Genomic DNA, 23,685 nt, shown 5'->3' with positions numbered 1-23,685 from the left:
TCTGGGCCCTTCTTGCAGAGAATTTCCAGTTAAAAAAAGCATTCTTGCCTCGAGTGGAACTGGATGTCAGATTGTTCATTTAGTCAGGAATCACACATTGCACATCTACCTCTTTCATTACTTAAAAGCAAACTTCTAAATCTGATGTTACAAGAACTGCATTTGCAGCAATCACGGACAAGAAAAGCCTCCCTAATTTGTTTACAATCGTCTTTAATATTTGAAGGATTGGTGTGAAAAACTCATGAGTTTTCAAAGCTGGCTGCCAGCATGCTTTTAGTAGCATAGCCATGCTACACATGCAGAATAAATTAAGTCAATTACCTTGAAAAGATTTTATATTGATCCTATGACTAACAGGTAAGATTAACAACAAAGTGAGATCAACACTAAGAATACAAGCAAGTACATTTGTCCCAGGTTATTATGAGTTCTGTCACGCAACAGACACAGAAGAAATCATGGTGTAATAATGTTCAATGAATGAGCAAAAATAGTAAACATTATGTGATCTCCCACTGAGCAATGAGACAGCTAGAGTTTTAAACAGGATGACAATTGACTAATCTCAAACTAGGTTTTCAAATAACAACATTACAGTAAAGCATAGGGTAGTCTCAAACTTATTTTTAGATAAATTACTTTCATTTTTGACATTAAGTGTTATGCATATAATGCAAGAAAGAAGACAGATGATGATCTGTCTATCAGACCGTGAAAAAAACCACATCAGCACACTCCAGCCAGATAAGGAAACAAAGATTTATTGGTAGTTTTATAAAGCTAAAAAGGTCATATATTTAAGAGACAAAGAATACACAATTGAACACAGTCGTTATCAAGGCACATAATGAAAAACCAAATTTGAAACATCCCATCTTTTCAACATTTGAAAAGATCACCATAATTTTCAATACTCATAATGGCACTTGCACACTATAAACAAAATGGAGGAAGTCTAGAAGATAGAAACTGCTAAAGTCATCTTTACATCACACACACACAATACATTTGCTCATTGGTCACAGTCAAACAAAATGATCAGCAATTGATCTCACAAATCCCACAAAGATACAACAATATTGGCAAAACCAAGAAACACTCAGATTAGAAAGGCATTATACATATGAATGATTTGGATTTTTTGGGTTTTTTTGGTTTTTTTTTAAAAAAGTGCAAAGTCCAAGGTTTCCCTAAAGGGAAGGCCAAAATACACAGCTAGAGCTGCCATTTTCTGAAATCTGATGAAAACAACATTTTATAATACAGGTTTTATGGAGTTGTTATATATCAGTTTATGGAATAAACAGCAGCCACGGAAGCACTGATCACAGATTTACGTGTGACTGCTGTTTGCAAAATATGGCCCAAATAGTATGTGGAACAAGGGAGGTTCAGGCAATTATTTATGCTTGCTTATTTGTTTGTTTAAAAAACCCCAAACAACCAAAAAACCCACCCCCCAAGAAAAAGAATTAAAAATGAGACCCTTGATGACCTTAAAGGAACAAAGTTCTTCCTTCGGTAATCCAATTTCAGGAAGTGGTCTAAGAGCAGTTGCTTTTAGAAGGTCAAGGTAAGTATAATCTTGAATTTACCAAGATTAAGACACCACACATTGCAGAAAGCAGAAAAAGCCTAAGAAATGAGTTCAGTAATAATTATTAATCTATTTCAGTGTTCAGGCCTGAAGGCAACTGAAATGTGTGCCCCTCAAAAAAATAAAAAAAAGTCACTTTGGAAGTACTTGGAAATGCTTAACTTTCTGCATTGAGGAAGTGCTGCTTTGTTTTTTGACAAGGAGCTGTTTCTCAAGCAGTAACAAGGTCTATATGCATGCTTTGCTTGCTACATGAACATCAATCTGATGGGCACCTGAGATCAGCACTGCCAGTTGGTCACCTGGACAAAACACTTCAGTATTTCGCTGTCTGAATTTCACACACACAGCCACTGTGCACGGAAGAGTGAGGGAAAGAGGATTTATTGTGCATGACAGACCTGTAAAACCATTACATAATAACGCAATCCTCTGTGGCTAAAAGCACATAGTGGACTGCAGCTCTCTGAATAAGGGAAAGAATGGAAAGTCCAAAATGAGAAGCATTTCTCTTCCCAAGGCAGCTACGAAGAGCTCTGTTATTGCCTGTACTACAGTCACCACCCAGCTTAATACTGGATCTGCCACCCTGCTTTTAAACAGCAACTTGCACTTGTATGGAATGGATATAATAACCAAAGCCTTTTCTGTTCCTGTGTATTATGCTCCAATAAAACATGCAGCTGTTACCCAAAGCTTGCCATGGTTAATGGTGCTAACATTTACAGGTGCAATGAAAAGCAGGTCCAGTGAAGCAAGTTATCAAAATCACTGACTGTATTACAAAAATACCGTGTAAATCCATTTGAGGTATCTTGATACCATGGAACAGCAGTTTGTCAGGCTCTTTAACTAACAGAAAAAAAAGGTCTGCCTGAAGATAAAAGGTGATAGACTACCTAGTAATGTGTAACTCCATCCTTGTCTGTATCCAAGATCCTATTTCTTACGAACTTAACATTCAGTCTTCAAAAATAACAAAAGTGCTTACTTCTAGGCATGCAAAATGTTGCCTGTGAATTGCTTGAGTATAGGCAGCATGACAGAACAAAAAGTCACTTTCATACTTTCATATATTCAGTATCAAGGCAGTATAAACTTCTCCTACCTTTGGTTTGATCCAAGACAAATACACATTTAGAAAAGACAAATGAAAAAAAGAGAGAGCAAAATATGCATGATTTCCTAAAAATAAAAACATATTGTTGATTTAAAGACAGTTTCTTGATTTTTTTTTCAACTCAGTGACATTTTAAAGTGCAATATAGGTATCTGTTTAGAAATGGTGAACTAAAATTTAAGAAAGTTTCTTCCCACTTAAGGACAAAAGTAGAAGTTGCAGCATCTCTCCACGAAGATCTGCCTCAAACTGTGAGAGCAGATTACTTGAGGAAAACATTATTATTCTGGTGTTTCCAACAACATTAGAAGCATCTCACCTTTTTCCTTCATTTCATGCTATTCCCAAATTCTGCTTCATTTTTTCATATACAACATAGCTGATGCTGACAGCTGGAAGCACTTTCATAAAATTAGGGGCTATGCCCCTGTAAAGTCCTCGGAGTCCCTCTGTAGCAATAATTCTTTGAAAGAGACCAACCATGCTTAGCTGTGGAGCTCCTTCCACTGAGGCTAGAACAAAAATATAGTGTGTTATACAACAGTTTGAGTAATATTAAACTTCTCAAGCAAGTATCAAATACCTGGGTGGTGAGCCTGATATTCACCCCTATGGCCACTGAAAGGAGATCTTTTTATTCCCAGACATTTGGGAGATATTCCTGTGTCAAAATCCCACTGAAAAGCATTATCCATCTATATTCCTTTAGAAATCTAGGCTCCTATCCTTAAGTGCACAAACCTATCAAATAAAAATCTCAACTATGAAGCTGTCTTTATGCAATGTCCTCCAGAGGAAACCTTGTTGTCTGCCTTCACAGGACAATGCAAGCCCTGCCACTTAATATCTAAAATTTAGGGAACATTCTAAAGTTTAGAAAAGTGCTCCCAGACTGTGACAGGGGCTCTATGTCTGGTAGTCTTGTATGGAATGTGGCTCTCAGACTATATAGAGCACCAGTGTCCAAAATGTTACTTTTGAATCAAGTATGAAGAACAACAGTGTTGGGGCTAAGAGGGAGGAGAGACCAACATTAAGAAGAATTTTCTAGATAAGTCCTTGGTTTTTCCAAGTTTGTTTTGGTTTTGGTTTTTGGGGTTTTTTTGGGGTTTTTTGTTTGTTTGGTTGGTTTTGTTTTTGTTTTTGTTTTTATTCCTATGTCTCTGCTACAGCTATTCCAAATGATACAATTTTGATGTGACCACACAGATATATTTCCAGTACAAGACAACTCACCTTGAGCCTGCATGCGTGTTCTGATAAGAGCCAGAGGGTAACTGGCTAACTGCCCACATGTGCTGGAAGCAGTTCCACATCCCAACAATACAAAAACACCTGGGTTGGCAGAGCTTGATGCATAGTGTTCTAGCCATGTACTCTTTAAGAGCTGCCAAGGTATAAAATTAAATAGTAACACAAGATATCTCCATTCAAAAAAGTAAACAAATACTTCTTTATTCATAACAGACCTTAAGGGCTCAGTCCTGAAAAGCACCAATCTCACTACACCAGTCCTACACCCTGACTTTTAAAGTCCACACCTTATGACACAGGCAAGGACTTAAAGCAGACTACAGTAGTTAGTACCTAGAAGAGAAATCCTTAAAAGATCCAGCAGCAGGAACAGTGCTCACATTCTAGACCCGGAATACTTTGAGGAGAGAAGAAGGGAAACCCAACTCAGCACCCCATGGGGTGCCACAAAAGCTTGTTCAGCTATGCACATCACCTCATGCAGAAAAAAGGATGCAAATTGGGAAAAAGAATTTCATGCAGTTTTGAAAACATTTGTCAAGCAATTCTGCTGATTAGTCTAGACTAGGAAAAAAATTACTCTATGTATCTGAGTTATTTAACCCACTTTGAAGCAACACATAGCATCTAAGGTAGATGAAATATTTTCAGCATTGCTGGTGAGTGTAATAGGTGTCAGTTCCTCTTGAAAAGAAAGACAGAGGTTTTTCTAATTCCTCAGAACAACCATGTCAGCCACAAAGAATTTTGGTGACATGCACAGACACACAAGAAGTTCAGGTTAATATAATCCAATTATAAATCAAAGAAAATGGCAAAAAAATATATTAACTATCATAAATGCAGGATAGGTACCATAATATGAATATCTTATCAGGTTTTTAAGGCCCATATTTACTATAGAATGGTATGTTCCAGTCTAACAGAGTTAGTTTAGTATGCAAGCACAGTGTACTGTCAAGTCTATATAATCCTGTCTAAGAACATTTCCTGTTTGGTACTGTTGCATGTAAGAGCCCATCTGCACAGGCACTACTGCAGGAGGGGCAAACAGAAATATTGAAGTCTAGTAACATTAGAGGAAAGTCTCATTTGTCTATTTTCAATCAAAGGCAACTGTAATAATACAAGCATATTACGAATCTAAGTAATGATACAGACATTGTAAAGAATATTTACGCTTTTTGTAAAGTAACTGGTGACACTACATGCATCCAGTGATCTAAACTCACAGAACCACAGAATATGCTGAGCTGGAAGGGACCCACAAGGATCACTGAGTCCAACTCCTGGTCCTGCACAGGATCATCCCCAAGAGTCACACCGTGTGCCTGAGGATATTGTCCAAACACTTCTTGAACTCTGTCAGTCTTGGTGCTGTGACCACTTCCCTGGCAAAACTGTTCCAGTGCCCAACCACCCTGTGGGTGAAGAACCTTGAACTCACCTCATAAACAGCAAGGTCAATGCCAGCATAAGGAATTATACCCAGAATATTAGGAATATAGCCTTTGTAGAAAGCCTTTAGACCTTCTCTTTTTAAAATCTTCTTAGCACAGTCAAGCATCCCAGAATATTGCCCTGTTTTACCCACAGCCAATCTGGTCTTTAAAACCTAAAAGGGAAAAAAGAGTAGCCTTAATTACCTATTTTATAGTCTATTTTATATACACAGTATATCTCTGCTTTTTCAATTCTCTGGAACTGCTTTGCATTTTGGTGCTTTAAGCCTCCTTTGTGATGATTTCTGGCAAGTATTTGTTAGCAGCAGGCTTCTTCAGGTCTATCCTTAGTGCAGAGCACAACACAAAACCATATACTAGCTTACAAATTCTTAGACTTTTTGATTAAAAGAGCAATATTTTTGATCAGCTTGAAGGCAACAGTGTGGGCAATATTCAATGAAGCATCAGCTAAGGAACAAGTGAGAGCATTAACATACCGACAGATCCCACTTCTGGTCTGGGAACACCAAAGCATATGAAGAAAATAATTTTTTGAAAAGCATGACACTTAGAGAGGTAGTTAAGGAATATAAAGATTGTGTCTCACTAATGAAACAATATTATACAGCCAAATACAGGGAAAAATTACAAGAACCAATCAGAACATAGTATATTCTAAAATGCCTAGCACGAAACTCTGAAAGGAAGTCCAAAGTAAAAATAAATTAGGATATAAGACTAGAAAGGAATCCTTACAATATTTGCAAGAGCAAAATGGGGTTTACTTTGGAAATGAAGTAAATATTTGGCTACTCTTTGGTATCTGTTACTTACCTCCATGGGATAAATAGAAGTTTGTGCTGTTGCTCCAGCCAAAGAACCAGATATAAATCTTTCAACAGTGCCCAGCTTTCCATCATCCTTAGTGAGTATCTTCTTATACTGTACAGTTAAAACACATAAAATAAACATCACATGCTTTTTAGGAGTGGCAAGAGTTACTATGAAAGGCAAGAGTACAGTACAGAATGTCTTTTCAAGCTGTACTTAGTTTTTCGTGTATTTACAGTTACATTTACTAACAAAACAAATTTAGAACTATTCTCACTGCAGCTCTGTAATTCTCCAGAATACAATAAACATTCCAGCCTACAAGAATCCTTTACATTAAACACCTCAGTCACCCCCAGTATTGTCGAGTGTTCCACAGTCAACTCCAGGGTACCCTCACTATGGACCCCAGAAAACAAACTGGAACCGAACTCCTTGCATTCTTTGGTTGGAAAACTGGATCTGCAAGGATCAACTGGCAATTTGACAGAGGCACTTGGAGAGCTCTATATACTGTGTCCTGCCAGGCAGAGACACCATCATGCAAGAATGCATCGTCAACTCCCGAAAGGCTGAATAAGAGTAAAGAATAATGTGCCCAAGATTACTCTATGGTACCTAAATCTGCACTTCAGTCTAGCAATATCCCCAAGTTTATTTGATTTTTGTTGCTTTTATTTCCTAGTTGTACAGAAATGCGCAGTACCTTCATTCAGACTTACTTGAAGCGCTAGCAAGCCCCACAGAGGAAAAATAAAGCTCATTTAAATACACCAGAATGGGAGTTCATTTTCCAAAGGAGGATTAGGCCTTAACATGATGCTTAAAGCTGATTCAGAGGTAAATATAACTCTGAAATCCAGGCTGAGAGCATCATAGCACTGTGATATTTGACTTTAAATGAATCCTGTGTAGGTTCAGCTCACATAATGTGCTAAGTTTTTGGTTGTTGTCACTTTGAAGGAACAATCTAGGTATTAATGCAGGGCTCATACAAAGCCATGCAGACTGGAAGACAGTTTAAAATGTATGACAGATTTAGTTTATGTACACTACTTATAATACAATAGCAAAATCTGCCTAATACTAAGTATTCTATTAATGGAATAGACTATTTTAGATCTGAAAGTCACCCTAAATTACTGTGACAAAATCCCCAACCATGACAAGAACTCCTATATAATTCAACAGTGCAAATAATGAACAGTGAGAGTGATGTAATATTTTATTTACCATTGTTTCCATTCCTGATTTATCATCCTACCTGTTCATAAGCCCAGAACTTAATAGCTGTTTCAGGAGCTATTTTCACAACATTTACACCATTTCCCCTCCAAAGGGATCGGACACCACCTTCTTTCAACATTTGCTTGAAACCACTGGCTATATTCATTTTGTTTGATTTTGAACCATGAACCTAAAAAAAAAAAATAAATTAAAAAAATCAAAGTCACAGTAAAGAACACTGCTCTGATTAGCTTATAAAAGTAATCACTATTAAACTGATTAAATATATCAACTAGTAAAGCCACATCCACTATTGAAAAAAATCTTATTTTAGTGGCACAAGTACTGTAATATTTTGCTTACATTTTTGTCCACATGACTATGGAAAAGACAATTTTCATTAACACAAAACATGGAAATTGTCAAAACATAACTAGACCTCCAGAATGTAGATACTGAACTGATGCACTGGAAACCAAAAAGTTCTTGGACATTGCACCCACCTGCATCATCACTTTAAGGCGATCTAATGGTGCTGTACCTGTCCGGGAGACAGCACCAGCCACTCCTCCTGCCAACAGCTGCTTCCACCACTGTCCAGTCTTTTTCTCTTCCTCTGTGAACTCATCTGGAACAGTCAAACTATCTCCTATATCCAACACCTTTTAGAATCCAAAGCAAAGATGCACAAGTAACTGTCTCATTCCATCACCTCGGTTTTATCAACAGTTCTAATTCAAATTAACATATCACTGAAGAATCTGTAAATAGAATGCTAGTTAACAAAATTAAAAAATAGCTCTAATTTACATTCTATAATTAACTTGCTATGCATTGCTATTCAATGAAAAGCAACTTTTAGTGACTTCTACATAGATATTGAGCAATAACACCACAGACCCACCATTTCAAAGACAGCACCATCATCATTAAAAATTACGACAAAGTTCCGCCTTGAGTATGGCCCAAGCAAAGACATTCTGTCATGATCAGCAGTCCTTTACAGTCAGCACTAAAGCTCAAATGCTTATATGTTGCAGCTAACCTTTCACCAGACAGCCTTCTGGGATTAGTTTGGTAATCTCCTAAGGATGCTAACAAGAGATTTCTCTCTCACGGTAATTTATTCACACATATGTGGAATGTCCCCTTCCCCCCACTCTCCCCAACATTTTCAAGTAGCATTTTTACAGCTGATACAGCAAAATATTCTATTTCTGGTAATTGCTGTGTATTACCTTAAAAAATTAGAAGTTTGACTAATGTTTTATACATTATCTTATCATCAGCTATACTGAAAAACACATTTAATAACTTTTCTCAGCTATAAATGTTTGAAATTTCATTATGAGGTGCACATTTGTATTACTATTCAATTTGATCAAAGAGCAACATTACTGCAGGCTTTAATGATAAAGCTGTCCAAGACATAAGACTATGAAATCTCACATTTCACTTAAACATAGTCTTTGTTCTTATGTGTAACTTGCAACCATGATATATGATACGTAGATAATGCAAACATGATATTACACATAAATTAAACTTATAAAAGGAGCAAGAATATTTTAATAACTGGTAAGTACTGTCCAGAAAGCATGTTAACAGATAAACCTTTTAAATTATTGTTGACTTTAATTGTAGACACTATATCCCTAATTTGCGCTGTATTCTCTATCTGTTAGTAGACAGACTACTGTCTTGGTCGTGTGGAACAAAAATTGCAGAATGCAGACTATAAATATTGCCACTGGACAAACAGGATAAGCACCAACTATTCTGGATACTGAACACAGAAGAGATCAATGGGAAAATCCTTTCATCTTTCTGACATTCATGGTTTCCACGTAAGGTGTCATCAGTTGCTCAACTACATGAAAACATCAAAAGATCAATCAGAACTCTCAAAATACAAATTCAGTGTTCTTAGAGATATTATGCACATCTACCAGGGTTTAAACCTTGTGTCTATGGAGACCTAAACGCAACTAAAAAAAAAAAAAGATAAATTTGAGGGCCTTTATAACAGACAGGCCACAGCTACCAACTCATAATAAGTCTATGCCAATGCAGTTATCTGCCTGGAAGAGCCTGACAGCATTAAAATTTTACAATAAAAACAGAATTGAAAGAGCTGCCAATGCCAGCCAGGCTGGGAGGTCTCACATCTGCTCTTATCTGAAACAGCAGCTGTGTTGCCGTGTAGCTGGATTTTGCTTGCTGTGATAACTGGGTCATCAGCTGACTGCAACACTAAGAACACAAGAGGCTCCCAGAGTTGTTTCTTGGAGGTAACTAATGACATTCCATTAAAAAAAAAGAAAAATATAGATCTTATGTTTAATAACAGTAAAAAGCGGCATTTTATTAAAGCAAAGGTTTTTTTATGCAAAGTAAGCTGGGACCAGGGCTATTTGAAGTAATAGCAGTGCTTGAAGTGCTTTCTTGAGCAAACAGGGAGCTAACTCTCTTTTGGCAAGCATTCCTGAATTGAGATTGTACAGTGTGAGACATTCAAAGCTCTCAGATCTCACAAACTGGTTTTTATTATGGAAATGCTGACTTATCCCTGGAGATACAAATGGTCTCACTATGTTCAAAGCAATCTGTCTTTACCTAACTTTATTTAGTCCAACAATCTACAGGAAGGATATTTAGCAAACAGGACTACTATTGGTTTACTTACTTATTGTTCTTAAAAGTCAGTCACTGAGGTGACAAGAGCTCCATTCAATAATAACTTTAAAAATTTATTTGCAGAGTGGATATCCTATTGCTGTATATTCTGTCATTTTTAAATTCTATAGCACAAAAGAGTGCGAGAACATGTGCACAGAAAATCATCACTAAAGACACTAGTGATTTTATGACATTACTGTATAAATACAAATACTAATTTCAGCATAAGAAACAGTCTATATAATGTCTATATAATTTGTTTCAACAAATCAAAAAGCACAGAACATAAAAATATACTGCAATGTGTGGAGAAGAAAAATATTTAATATTGTGGTTATTATTTTTCTGTGGAATATCTCCAAAGGAGAAAAAGGATTCCATCCTAAGAATTACTGATAATTATTTGCAAAGTTTAGACCAAGTGCTTTGTAGAGAAGAAGGTCACATGACACTATCCTGCTGGCACATGGGAGAGCACAAAGTGAAAAGGAAAACCAAACAATTCTAAACATAGATATGCTTGAAATATAATAAGTGTGAAGCTGTTATAATCAATATTGCAAATTAACACAGCAGAGACGAACCTATAAGCTGTACTAAGTTAAAAGAAAAGTTGAACTTACAGTGGAATGTTTCCAGTATCGAATTATTTCCTCAATGTCTGTAGCTGGATTAAACATAAAATGATCTCTCCACTCATTCCAGTCTACTGTCATTGTCCCATCAGCATCAATACTGAAAAGAAATTGAACAGAACTATATAAGGAAACAGTAGCAGGGATGGGGTTTTGTTGTGTTTTCTTGCCTTCCCTCTGCCCTTTTTTTATTGTCCATCACATCAGTGACAACTAACTGTCAATTCCACGTGGTGACTTCAAGGCTGAATCTGCCATGGCCTTTCAATACTATGCTTTTCCTATCCAAGTGCATCTGGCATATTCCCTTTAAAAACATAATATAACACTTCATTATATCAACATTTACAGGGAAATGAATAACATTCTCCTCCAGAACCAGATGCTCCAATAGTGACCACTTACTATTACCCAAGAGTAGATGGAATACATGAGAATTCCCATAAAGGCACCACTGAAAGTACGAACACTTTTCAAAATTATAATCCCATTTATTCTGTTCTCTGAGTTATAAAAATACTTTACAATACAAAGAAGCTTAAAATACTTCAAGAAATAATAATTCCTGACCTTTGCAAGATCTTTTCTGCCTGTTTTTCTGAAATGTTTATACCCAGTATCTTGAGGGACTGGACAACTTCTGATGCTTCAATTTTTCCTTGAAACATTAAAAGAAAGATGATACGTATTTAAAACATGGATTTTACTACAGTTAGCACCTTGGAGCTCACTAGGTTCTATTGTAATACCTGCATAATAGCAAAGGTAATTTAAAATCAATTTAAATACAGATGATGTATTTTGATTGCCTACTATAAGAACTGAGCAAAGCCAAGTACATTAAAATCATGCAACCAAATTGGATACAAACATTCAGTAAGAAACTGTTTTATCTTTACTAGGTAGAAATAGTTAGAAATTTCCTTATAGTTTCTCCATCTGGGAAACAAAGAGCCCCAGCTCAATGAACCTGGAAAATAACAGAAAGAAAAGAAGACTACAATAACTTATTATTACAATCTGTAGTAAACTATAATTATGATCCTATTAAGGACAAGAAGTAAAGGTTCCATATTCACAACATTTTTTTCCATTTCAGACAAAGACTATAAGTTGAATTGCTTTTAACGTACAGTTTCTTCAACCGATATTTGAACAAATAAGATAAATCAAGGCATACCATCATTGTTTTTGTCCAGGCTCTTAAATGCCAGTTTCATCTTCTTCTCATGTTCTTTAAGGTACTGCATAAATTCTTCAAAATCCAGCTGTCCATCCTGGTTAATATCTCCAGCTTTAAAAATTTTCTGTTGAGAGAAAATTCAGCAGTTGACTTTTCTAAATTACAGCAGGTCACAAAGCACCATTTGGTTCCAGAATTTAATGTACTCATATTTTCATAAAGAGAGAAAACACTCGGCAGTAAATACATATTTGAGAAAGCATTACTGATTATTTACATAACTTTCCTATGTAGAAATTTTAAGGTTTCTTACCAGCACTGGCAAGTTATACCTACAGGTATCAAATAATTTGTGGAGAAAGAAGTGGGGGCAGGACAAAATCACAAAAGAGACAAGTTTAAGCCTGTGAGCTTCCTATATATGCAATGTGTGAATATGTCAGTCAAATTAAACAAACATAATCTTGACTATCCTCTTAATCCAGTGGTCTATTAATTATGAATTATAAAGATAAAAATACAAACAATATTTAACAATTTAACTGCTGACCAAAAAAAAAAATACTAAGATCTTGCCCAACTAGCACTTCCATCCCCCAGTGTTTGAGACCAGGGCTTTCTGCTTCCAAATGCCCTGACTACAACCTTAAACAAACTTGTACCAAGTACAGACACACTTCTCTTCCTTTTTTGCATGTGCTTCCTACTAACTGCCCTGCAGATAGAAACATTTACATGTAAAAATCAACTGAGTTCAATACATGGCACACAATAGCCAGGAAACAAATGTGAAACAGAGCTCAGGCTTCCAAGTCCCTTCTGTCTGGCAGACTACCATGCACAACTCGAGTTTTGGAGGAAAGTAACTCTCAACAAGATTTGCACGGCTGTTCTAATCTGCAAAATCTGCTTTTAATCATTCTGTTTACTCCACTTTAATTAGCAGAAGTCCTCAAAAGACCAAAGTCCAACGAGTTCTAGCCTACAGAAACTAAACACAAAAGAAGCTGAAAACTGGTGTATTCGTTGAAGGTGTCTGAAGAAAAATTTAAGGCATCTGAGTGCATTTATGTGGCCTCATTCATCTTCCCTATCCTTCTATAAAAAGTAACGTACTTTAACGTGTCATCTCAAAAAATCAAAATTGATAAGATTATCAAAGATTTCTCAACAAAATGGAGGAGAATTATGTGGTACACCACAGTGAAACAAGCAAATTATTTACTTCCCATAATACAGCAAATTGCACCAAAAAAAAAAACAACTCAAGATACCACCTATTTAGACAAAGGGGTTTGGTATCAGCTTTGAAAATAGTGCTCTTAGTACAGTCATCAGTCCAGCTTGATTGTAATTTCTATTAATAGCCTGTCAACAAAGATATACTCATCAATTCAGTTTCATGCCCTTGTCAATACCGTTGGAGCTATTCAGAATTTACAAAAAATTCTGAATAGAAATTTTACAAAAAAAAATAACTTACATTTATGGAAGTTTATGGATACGCTCCTGACCATGACCTTCTAACAAGAAATTAAGAAAGGCTAACAGATTAATCATTCAAAAAACCCCAAACAAATAAAAAAACTAACCAAAACCCACCATTAAAAATTACTCTAGCCTGAAAAGAGTCCCCCTCCTCAAAGACACTGCAATCTCAACCCATCTTTTGCTCCATGCATGGCACTCCATGCCACAGGGTCCGAGTGTCCTGCTTGGCTCCCACACACTACTGAGAAGAGGTGACTTACGTGGCACTTGTACTCACTTGGAGTGAGTTCTAGTCAACACAAACTCTTACTGTTCCCCACTACTATCCAAACCACACAAACCAAAATGCAGAACAAGGAAAGTGTTGTTCTGCCTCACAGATATGACAAAACTTGAACTATATTATAAATTACAAAACCTCCACTGCTGAGGATGACGTGAGCCAAAGAAAACGGAAATTCCTAGGAAGTTCAGAGCCACACACTTCTGTGTGTGAAGGGGGGTACCTTTCAGTTCATCTGCCAAAGAAGCAGATTTCATACTGCAACAACTAAAAAAGGGTAAGCACAAACATACTCTCCATTCCCTATTTTTGTTTTGGCAGTTATTTTCCAGACTTCAAGCCAGTGTCAGCCACTCTTAGTGCAGCAGAACAGAAGTGACGGGGAACAAAAACGCGTGGTTTCCTCAGTAGGCACACGGATTTTTCTCTCAGTGCAAATCTAAAAGTTCATACAAATAAAAGCCTCTTGGTGTTTATGAAATGAACTAATTATGTGGGTGTTAAAGTTCCAGATTAAAATCAGTAATTCACAGGTTTGTGGAACAAACAGGAACACTGGAAGAAGCTTGTCTTCCACCTGTCGGGCAGAAACTTCCTCCTGGGGGGGTTATATACTCCATGGGCCTAGCCAGCAGGAAGACACATACTTGATTCTGTGGGGAGCCTGGCACACTAAGTCCTAGGTACAAACTGCCCATTCACAGCATCAAATAATTTAGGCTGGAAGGAACCTCTGGAGGCCACTGAGCACAACTCCAGCTCAAAGCATGTCTAATATAACTGGATCTGATTAGATCAGGTTGCATAGGACCACATCCAACTGAGTCTTGAACATCTCCAAGGATGGAGATTCTACAGCCTCTGCAAGTAAACTGTTCCATCATTCAATCACCTCCTCCCCAGTTCAACAATGAATCCAACTTTGCTGTTCTGCATTTAGTATACTACCAGATTTTGTATAATTACAGCCATTTGTCACTCTGCCACTGCCTGGTTCACCAACTTCTCAGATGGAGGAAAACTGGATGCATTTTAAAATAGGTATGCTTACAACAATAGAGCAGGAACCAAACTAAATGCCAATATTCACTTGGAAGTCCTGGGAAACAATGTTCAGCATGCCTGCCTCGTAAAACCTGCCATTTCTTGTTACAGACTCACTGTGGGATCACCTCACCTTTACAGAACCAAGAGGAAAATGTTTATTTTTCAAGGCATACTATTTCTTTTCTCATTGTCTAAAAACTGTAACCCCAAGCAATAAGGATAATTCACTAGATAAAATGAAATGGTGACCACGTAAAGAATTGCTAATTACTAGATATAGGAAGACAGTTTAGATGATGACATGAGCCAGCAATGTGCACCTGCAGCCCACAAAGCCAATCACATTCTGGGCTACATCAAAAGAAGAGTGACCAACAGCTCAAGGGAGGCGATTCTGTCTCTCTGCTCTGCACTTGTGAGACCCCGGGAGTGCTGTGTCCAGCTCTGGGATCCTCAGCACAGCAAAGACATAGACCTGTTGAAACAGGTCCAGAGGAGGCCACAAAGATGATCAGAGAGCTGGAGCATTTCTCCAGGTGCCTATGAGGAAAGGCTGGAGTTTTTCAGATTGAGGAAGAGAAGGTTCCAGGGAGACCTTATTGCAGCCTTTCAACACTTAAAGGGGCTTAAAAGAAACGTGGGAACAAACTTTTTAGCAGGGCCTGTAGAAGTAGGACAGGGGATAATGGTTTTAAACCAAATGAGTGTTGATTTTGATTACTTATAATATAGGAATAAGTTTTTTACAATGAGGATGGTAAAACACTGGACGAGGTTGCCCAGAAAGATGGTAGATGCTCCACCTCTAGAAACATTCATGGTCAGGCTGGATGGGGCTCAGAGCAATCTGATTTGAAGATATCCCTGCTTATTGCAGGGGGATTGGACTACATGGCCCTTTAAAAGTCACTTCCAATCCAAACAGTGCTATGATTCTATAATTTTTCTTTTTAATGCTACGGGCCTTCAAACATACTGACTAAAATGCTCCTATACTGACCTATTTGGTCGTGATACTGTCGCCTTTCCCCCCCCTCTTTTTTTTTTTAATAATTCTGCTACTTTTATTCTTTTTCTGCTGCATATTTTCTTAATACAGCTGCTTTCAAAGTCCTGTACAACCAGGCAACACCAACGTGACAGGTCACAAGTAGAGTGAAATACCGAAGATATTTTTTAAAAATTTTCTCCATAATATAAATCATGTTGCAGTGTTGAATTCCTGCTCCTCCAGAAGACCTCTGTATTTGGTGTGGAAATGTAAGTCAGCAGGTCTGATGAAAAAAAAAATAGGAGTTACAGACAGGCTTTATATACACATCAAAAAATCCTGACCCTCTGTAAGTGTCCTGATGAATTATTAGATTACTCTGTGCCAAAGTTGTGAACTTTTAACACATTTATGGCTACAATGTAAAGACAAAGAATGCAAGACACTAGAAATCTTAATGCTTTTATGTAGACTTTTAACTTCAGAGTTTCATTTTTTACACTATTTAGTATCACCATTTACATATTGTGCATAAGTCTTCACATTCTGTTTACAAAACTCAACTGTGTGTGAAAGGTGGGGCTGCTGAGTGCAAAGGATTACCAATCATCTATTCATTAGCTTGTTATGTCAGCTAATTAATATAATATAAAGAATACTTAAAAGGAAGTGATTCAACAAGAAGTTACTGGCTTCCTATCGTGCTATCTACAAGACATAAGCAAAAAACAGCACTTCAAGATATGTAACTGATGCAAGTAGCAATTAGTTGTTCTGCAAGCTGCAACAGGAGTTCCAAAGGGCACAGTTACAAATTCTGCATATAAAGAACTCCAACATCACAGTAAGAATATCATCATAAGAATATCATGATGATATTCTTATTTAGCCATTCACAAGTTTCACATTTGCTTTTAAAACCAGAGGTACTATACATAAAACCAATCATGATATTCCCTCCTCCTCCTCTTTTCCCTTTTTTCAGTTCTTTCCCTCTTCACCTCTATTTTTTTTAGCACCAGCCATTCACATAGCTCTGCATTCTACAATTTTAAGTTATTTCACTGTAATATTATTGGAAAACAAACTCAGTTACAGCTGAAGTATAGACAGCTCTCCTCTCTTTACTGGACACATACCCAACAATAGTCCTTTTCCTATTTATATTTGCCAAGACTACACAAATTTATGCAGACTATGATGACCCAAAAACCAGTAGTAAAGATTATTAAAGTCAGTCTTGTCAAACTACATCAGTTGGGAGATAAACCCACCATAAAGGGAAAGGGCCTGAGGATGTGTTCACTCAGCATTACACCCCAGTGAGTCCATATAACACACTAACAAACTAGACTGACACTCCACCACCAGAAATCCAACACAACACTGTATTTTGAGCAAAACAGTAATTTGAAGTGCCTCCAAAGGCCTCCCAATTTGTCCAAATTCTGCATACATATTTACTCGCCCCCCAAAGCATACCAGCAACATGTAAACCCAAGTAGGCCCTTTAAACCTGCCACAAAGAGACATTAAGAGCCCCCCACTCCAGTACAGCAGACTTGCACCCTTGACAGTAGCAGCTGTTGCTATCAGCTGCAGAGCTTCCCTTTCCTGTTCTCTGTCCTAATTACCACTCTTCCTGCTACAGGACAGCACTGGCAGAGGTCTTCTCACTGGTCCATTTCAGGTAACAGAATGTCTAGAAAACAGGACTAAAAAGGACAAGATGCAAGTCATGAGTATGCTCTCCCCACATGCTTTGCAGAAGCTGCTCCCTCAGGACCTGGATAAACTCTCTCAACTCATAGCTATGAATTAAATTTCAAGAATCTGAAACAGCATACATGGAAGATGCAAACTATCCCTTGAATTTTCATTCAGCATTCCTTGCAAGTTACACTGGTATTTTTGACTTTGAACATACTTGGTAGACAGACTTTTCCCATTAAATAAGACTACTCTGCTAAAAAGGCAGCCCCACCTTAGTCATCTCAAAAGATTTATCAGTTTACCTTGTTTGTTTTTCTGGGACACACTGGTGTCTCAAGACAAGGGTTTAGCAAAGCACTTCAGCATATGGTTAAGAGATGTCTCAGAGGTGAGGCTTCCCATATTTGGCAATTCTTGGCATTCTTGTACTTTGCAGCAGCAGGAGGAAGAATTAATCACTCACTGTAGTCTGTCACTTTTCAGACAAAAAACTATCAAGTTAGTATTCAAAAATAGTTCATTTTATCTCCTTGGATGTTTAAGTTGCTAAAACAAACTTAAGATTCATCTTGCTCTTTCATATGGAGACTTGGAGACTATAGCACATATCGGTTAAAAGCTTCTGAAGCTGTACACATGGAAATGAAACAATGACTATATTATATATATATATATAAAATAATGAAACAATGAAATAATGTTTGCTTACAATTGAATATTACTGAAGATATTTGAGGTATTTCACAATTAAGTCCCCATAAGCAGACATAATCATCACAACTATTATGACCTGAAAAGGGAAGTTTTCTACAATCACATGACGTGACTGTAGTTTTGGTAAAAAACTGCAGTTTTGGTAAAAACTGCAGATATCAGACTACTCTAATTGTGTAGCACCAGTTTTTTAGCCGACTATTAAGGTGAGAGAAAGCTTCAATTCACATAAAGAATGACACACAGACAAGGAAATGCTGAAGCTTCTAAGACTGTGAATCTTCATATCACATATGATAATATCTAAGAGTAGATACAGTATGATAGAAGATGCCCAGGTATCTTCTTTGAAATTGCCAAAGTAATCACTGTTTTTTCTAATTTTCTAGCTAAGCTACAAAATAACGAAGACACTTCAGTTAACTTGGTCTCCTAGCCTTCTAATTTTGCCATGTATGGGAAGTTACCAAAATTAGGAAAAGAGCAAACATCTTAATAAAGTAGTGCAGAATTATTCAAGGACATATTTAGCTCAGTCACTAGACAAGTGTGTGCCTTCTGGACCAAGAACTGCTAAGATAAGTTCAAGGTCTGAAGCACTATCTAGCTGTAGTCTTTAGAGGCCAGAGAAAAGCACAGAAGGAAACAATACACACCTGGCCCTGTTCTCACCCATCCCCTTCTGCTGAGACACAGCAGTGGAACACAGCACAGGGGCCTGCCTCACTTCACAGAATTCCTATGGTTTAAATGCAGAAACATATTTCAAGTGTTTGAGTATTTTTAGACTTGATTGGGCTAAAATTTTCATAAGCACAGTCGATTGCTCTAAATAGACCATATTCTGATTGTTGAGAAATTAGTCTCATTAGGCCCTGTCTTCACCACACAGAGGTGTCTCATCACACTATTCTTTATCTAAAGGAGCCTTAATGTAGCCAAAGACTTATGTCAAAATGCTACAGAGTCAGTCCAAATAAGATCATTATACTGTTTCCAGAATGTAGTTATTCATTTCAGTAACATCTGCCTACTCCTAGCTCCAGGACTCAATGTATAAATAGTACCTGAATTTGAATGCTTGGCTGTTCCAAACTGAAGCTTGAAATACAGGGTTCACCTCCTACAGATTTACTGTAAGGACTGATTGCAACAGAAGGAAAGGATGAACAAAAATAGTACTTGATATAACTACTCACACCATTTATGGTACTCTCGCCTACGAGACACATAATTCTGAAGACATAGGATGAGATCATATGAGATCTGATCCCAGCATCTATTTTGTGTCTCTACTAATCAAAGCCACCGTACAATAGCTGTTAATATTGCTTCTAAAGCAACATCTGATACTGTCACCACACTGAATTCCTTTTTCGTAGGTGTTCACATATTACGTCAGGAATCTTTTGCAACGTTTTGCAAAGTTAACCATTCCTGGCAGGTAATATACTACAACATAATCCAGGTGTCATCCTGGCAGCTTCCAAGCAGCACACATTCCAGATTTTCCAATGGTTTACTTTTGTCTGTCAGACACTGACAGAAGGCAGGTCAAGTAGAACATAAAGTCAGGAGCTTGTCATGTTATGCTATGATGTCTTGCTATGGGGAAAAAATGATTCTTCCTTAGAGGGACATGCAACCTATCTCCAAAGCTTACCACACGGGTTCACATCAGTTCTTGTATCTACAATGTTACTTCACCTAAAAGAGTGTCTCATCATTAACAAAACTGTCAAGACAACTGAGGAAGGCTGAAAGAAAATACTGGTAGTCTATTACTCAAATGGATAGTGGGCTTGTATCCTATAAAACATGCATATTCCTTCTAGAGAGGAATTACATTGAAAGACAAAAGAGCAAAGTAGTACCAGTAGCACAAACAATAATTTCTACAGTGAAGATGACAACTTGGGATCAACCAATTGACTTGGCAGTGAATCCCAGTAATGCTCACACGGTCCCTTTACCAGTGCCTCCCAGAAGAATGGTGACCCAACACTTCCAGGTACATGGGTTGGAAGCCAATCCTGCAAGAGATTTTTGGAAACCTAACACAGGCCAGCATCTAGAACATAATGGCAGCACAAGGCTTAAGACTGACCCAGCCATGATGTACTGAAGCCTGTTCTGCTCTAGGATATCCCATGGTCTGCCCATGCCACGGTGCCACTATGCTGGCAGGGCTGAGCAGTTCAGTAGCTAACACTTTGCCATGTTGTGTCATACTTCCATGTCTCAATTCCTTACTCATTAGTTATTAGTAATTATAAGGGTACTTCTGCCTCTCCAAACACAAATACGATGATTCAATATCTGACTTCTTTAATAAAATACCTTTTTACCAAGTAGTAAAAAGACTGAATTCAACATCACTTTAAAGCTCGAAGTGAAGTGGGAGAAGGCAGTTTTGAGTTGCAAGAAAGCACAGGAAGCCAATTAGCAGGCAGTAGAAGGCAGGAAAGATGCTGGAGGCTAGTCTTACTGAGGCTCTCTTATTACAAGAAGTCTAGATATTAACAGTTACATATAACTAGTCTAGTTTCTAGTTCAAATTGTGCCCACCACTGAGTTTAAAACAGTGAGCATATAGAAGTTCCAGTGCACTCCAACAATTCTTCCACCCCTCCCAAATGCACATGACTCATGGCTTGCTTTGTTTACTCTGTATTTCTTAAACTGAGGCAGCACTTCCTGCTCTGTTACATCCAGGTATGTCTAGATCATCTCTATCTATTTCATGGGTTTCACTTTCAGTTTATCCTGAAGCAACTGAGAATAATTTGACAGTTATTCAGATGTGCACTATTAATGAAGATCACTGATCTTGAGAAGGAACTTGGAACTTCAATTCTAAGTTGCTCAAAATTTCAGCAGCACACCACTTGTGACTCAGGGCTTTCACTGAATATGTTGGAAGACCACCTATGTTAAACACCAGAAAATTAGCTGGTCACCTGTTTCCCCGTTGTTCAGTGTAAGTAAAAACCCCAAACTGTTACAGTCAAACTGGTACAACAGGTTTACAACAATGTGTGTATAATCTGTGACTGAAATTCATAACTGTCATGCTCTTAATACTGAAAACTTTCATGGATAACCAAACAGGCCAAACTGTCCCTCCTTTATACACCAACACCTAAGAACACAAAACGTGCCTGTTGTAAAGATGATTTTGACCAGCAGCAATATTGAAGCGAAAGTGTGCTCTCATTTATACTCTCCTATAAACACCATTCAACTCAAGAGGACTCCTGGATACTTTTGCCTTAAGGACAGGAGACAGAAAACTAAATACCTGAAAGTGGTAAAATAAAGACCAAATAATGAGACCATAGGGGAAAAATTGGCAGAGTATCCCACAATTAGCATAAGGTCACTGAATTATTGACCCCTCAACACTAGAGTCAAAATTTAAGTTCCTTTTCCTGCAGCTCTTTCAGAAAGTGTGCAACAGCTACTACAAGCATGGCAGTGGAATGCCCTCGAACCGTTCTTTATACTGAAACAGAATTGCTACAGCAACAGCTCCCCCACAGATCTCACCTGTATCTGTTCAGCCTAACTGAACCCATGCATGCCTTGTCAGTGCAGACTTGCCTTACCACACAAACACATACACCTTCAGAATTGCACAGTAAATGACTTTATATGCTGATCCCTGGGGATTACTGAAAGTAATTAGGAGAGATAATATTCTCTTCCAGGTACTCTTCTGCTAGTATAAGTCAGCATCGCACTGGAATGCTTGATGACTCACGTTTTACTGACTTCTGAGGTCAAAATATTGATAGAAGGGACAAAGCAATGTAACAGTTGAACTGATTGCTGCAGAAGTCGCACCACGAAGAAGTGCACTGTATCTTTCGTGGTTTGATGGCCACTCTTACAAGTGTGCATTTTTTAATACAAAGGCCTCAGTATCTGACGTAGTCCATACCAAGAATCATTTCCATGTCTATGTGTCTAAGGAGAGCTAGCTTAAATAGCTAGTTCTGAAATCGCAACCTACGGTTATACAGATTTACTTACGTGCTGCCCAAACAAACCTTAATTTACTCTGATCTAGATAATGCATGGGTGGAGTGATAGATAAAAACTGTAAATTACTATCATTTATCGTGCTGGAAGAGGAATGTGCTATCAAATACCACCCAACAAGGAGTCAGAGGATGTCAAAAGTCCACATATGATGAGTAAACCCACTTGGCAGTGGAAGCGCCGACAGCCGTACGCGCTCGGGACCCTTCGCCTACAACCCGGGGCGTGCCTGTACAACACGGCCCGCGGCGCTGGAACGGCGTTCCGGGGAAGGAAAAAGGCAGGCCCGAGGCCGCGTCCATCCAGGAGCGGCCCCGAGCCCCCGCATGCGGCGGCAGCAGCGGCAGCCCCGGCCCGGCCGCGCCCGTCCCTCGGGCTGGGCAGGGGTGGCGGCCGGGCCGGGGCTCCTCACTCTCCCTGCGGCCCCTGGAGCCGGGACAGAGCCCTCGGCAGCGGCTGCGGCCCGCGCTTACCTCCTCAGCCTCCTTCCCCAGCGGGATGCCCATGGCCCGGAGGCCCGTCTGGAGCTCGGCGATGTCCACCCTCCCGTCCTCGTTGAGGTCCAGTTTCCTGAAGAGGCTGGCGTACCGGGAGTCGCCATCCCTGTTCCCGTCGCAGGCGGCCGCCGGCAGAACGAAGCCTCGCAGGAGCTGGAACATGTCGGGGCCGTAAGGCGCGGACAGACGGACGGACACAAGCCCTCGGCTCCCGCGGGCTGGGCGCGGAGGAGACACCGCCCGCGCTCGTGCTCCCGCAGCTGCCCGGGGAGGGAGAGAGGGAGGGAGACAGGGAGGGAGAGGCCAGCCGGGCCCGCCCGGGGGCGGAGGAGCGACAGAGGGAGGGAGCCCCGGCACTCCCCGCCCGCCTCTTCCTCCACCCCGCGTCGCTGGGGCGGGGAACGTGAGATGGGGAAGGGAAACCGCAGCCCCTTGTGCTCGGCACGGCGCTCCTGCCCGCATTTACACGGCTGTATCCAGCTCAGGGTTTCCAGTACAAGTAGAGAAACACCCACAACGCTGCAGAAGACCGAATTTGGATACTTGGGCTCATTCTAGTCCCCAGCGGTGGAAGACTGGGTTGAAGGTGTATGGAGAGCCTTCCCAGCCTAAGAGCTTGGCTTGCTTGGCTTAACAGAACAAAGGCTAGAAGAGGAGACATCTAGGTTTTTTTGCTTCATAATGGCTGCATAAATAAATCAGTGGAGTAAGTGGAAAAGGACACAGCTGGTATAATAGCAAATGGATAGAAAATGTCAGCAAGCAAGCTCTCCATGAGAGAGTTGTAGTGAAAAATAATTTCAGCTGCCACTGAATTGAGTTTTGCTCTTATGGTGCATATTCAGCCAATACATAATCATGGAAAGCCCATTTCAGCCTTACAGCAGAAACTTAGCAGCCTTGCTCACAGAGTAATTAATAAAGCTCATGT

General features: G+C 38.9%; 1 protein-coding gene across 1 annotated transcript; it reads right to left on the bottom strand.

Annotated features, from left to right (window-relative positions):
- Positions 1-748: 748 nt before the first annotated feature.
- On the bottom strand, positions 749-23,123 carry SLC25A24 (solute carrier family 25 member 24). The gene is made up of 10 exons (XM_064664541.1): positions 22,731-23,123; positions 11,972-12,098; positions 11,362-11,449; positions 10,780-10,891; positions 7,981-8,139; positions 7,515-7,667; positions 6,254-6,361; positions 5,422-5,589; positions 3,957-4,107; positions 749-3,232 (listed from the first exon to the last, which is right to left on the bottom strand). The coding sequence occupies exons 1-10, from the start codon at positions 22,914-22,916 to the stop codon at positions 3,054-3,056; spliced, it is 1,431 nt and encodes a 476-aa protein (XP_064520611.1). The 5' UTR covers positions 22,917-23,123; the 3' UTR covers positions 749-3,053.
- Between the last annotated feature and the right edge of the window lie 562 nt (positions 23,124-23,685).

This window comes from Pseudopipra pipra, chromosome 9, assembly GCF_036250125.1.
Source record: "Pseudopipra pipra isolate bDixPip1 chromosome 9, bDixPip1.hap1, whole genome shotgun sequence".
Lineage (NCBI taxonomy): Eukaryota > Metazoa > Chordata > Aves > Passeriformes > Pipridae > Pseudopipra > Pseudopipra pipra.
This window is presented reverse-complemented; position numbering and strand designations above follow the sequence as displayed.

What these genes read in the sequence shown, in the direction of transcription:
- SLC25A24 (XM_064664541.1), bottom strand. Translation starts at nt 22,916, where the DNA reads ATGTTCCAGCTCCTGCGAGGCTTCGTTCTGCCGGCGGCCGCCTGCGAC. An exon ending in GCCTTAAAGTGATGATGCAG is followed by an intron (nt 7,668 to 7,980) that starts GTGGGTGCAATG and finishes TTTTTTTTTTAG; the next exon opens with GTTCATGGTTCAAAATCAAA. An exon ending in AACACGCATGCAGGCTCAAG is followed by an intron (nt 3,233 to 3,956) that starts GTGAGTTGTCTT and finishes TTTTTGTTCTAG; the next exon opens with CCTCAGTGGAAGGAGCTCCA.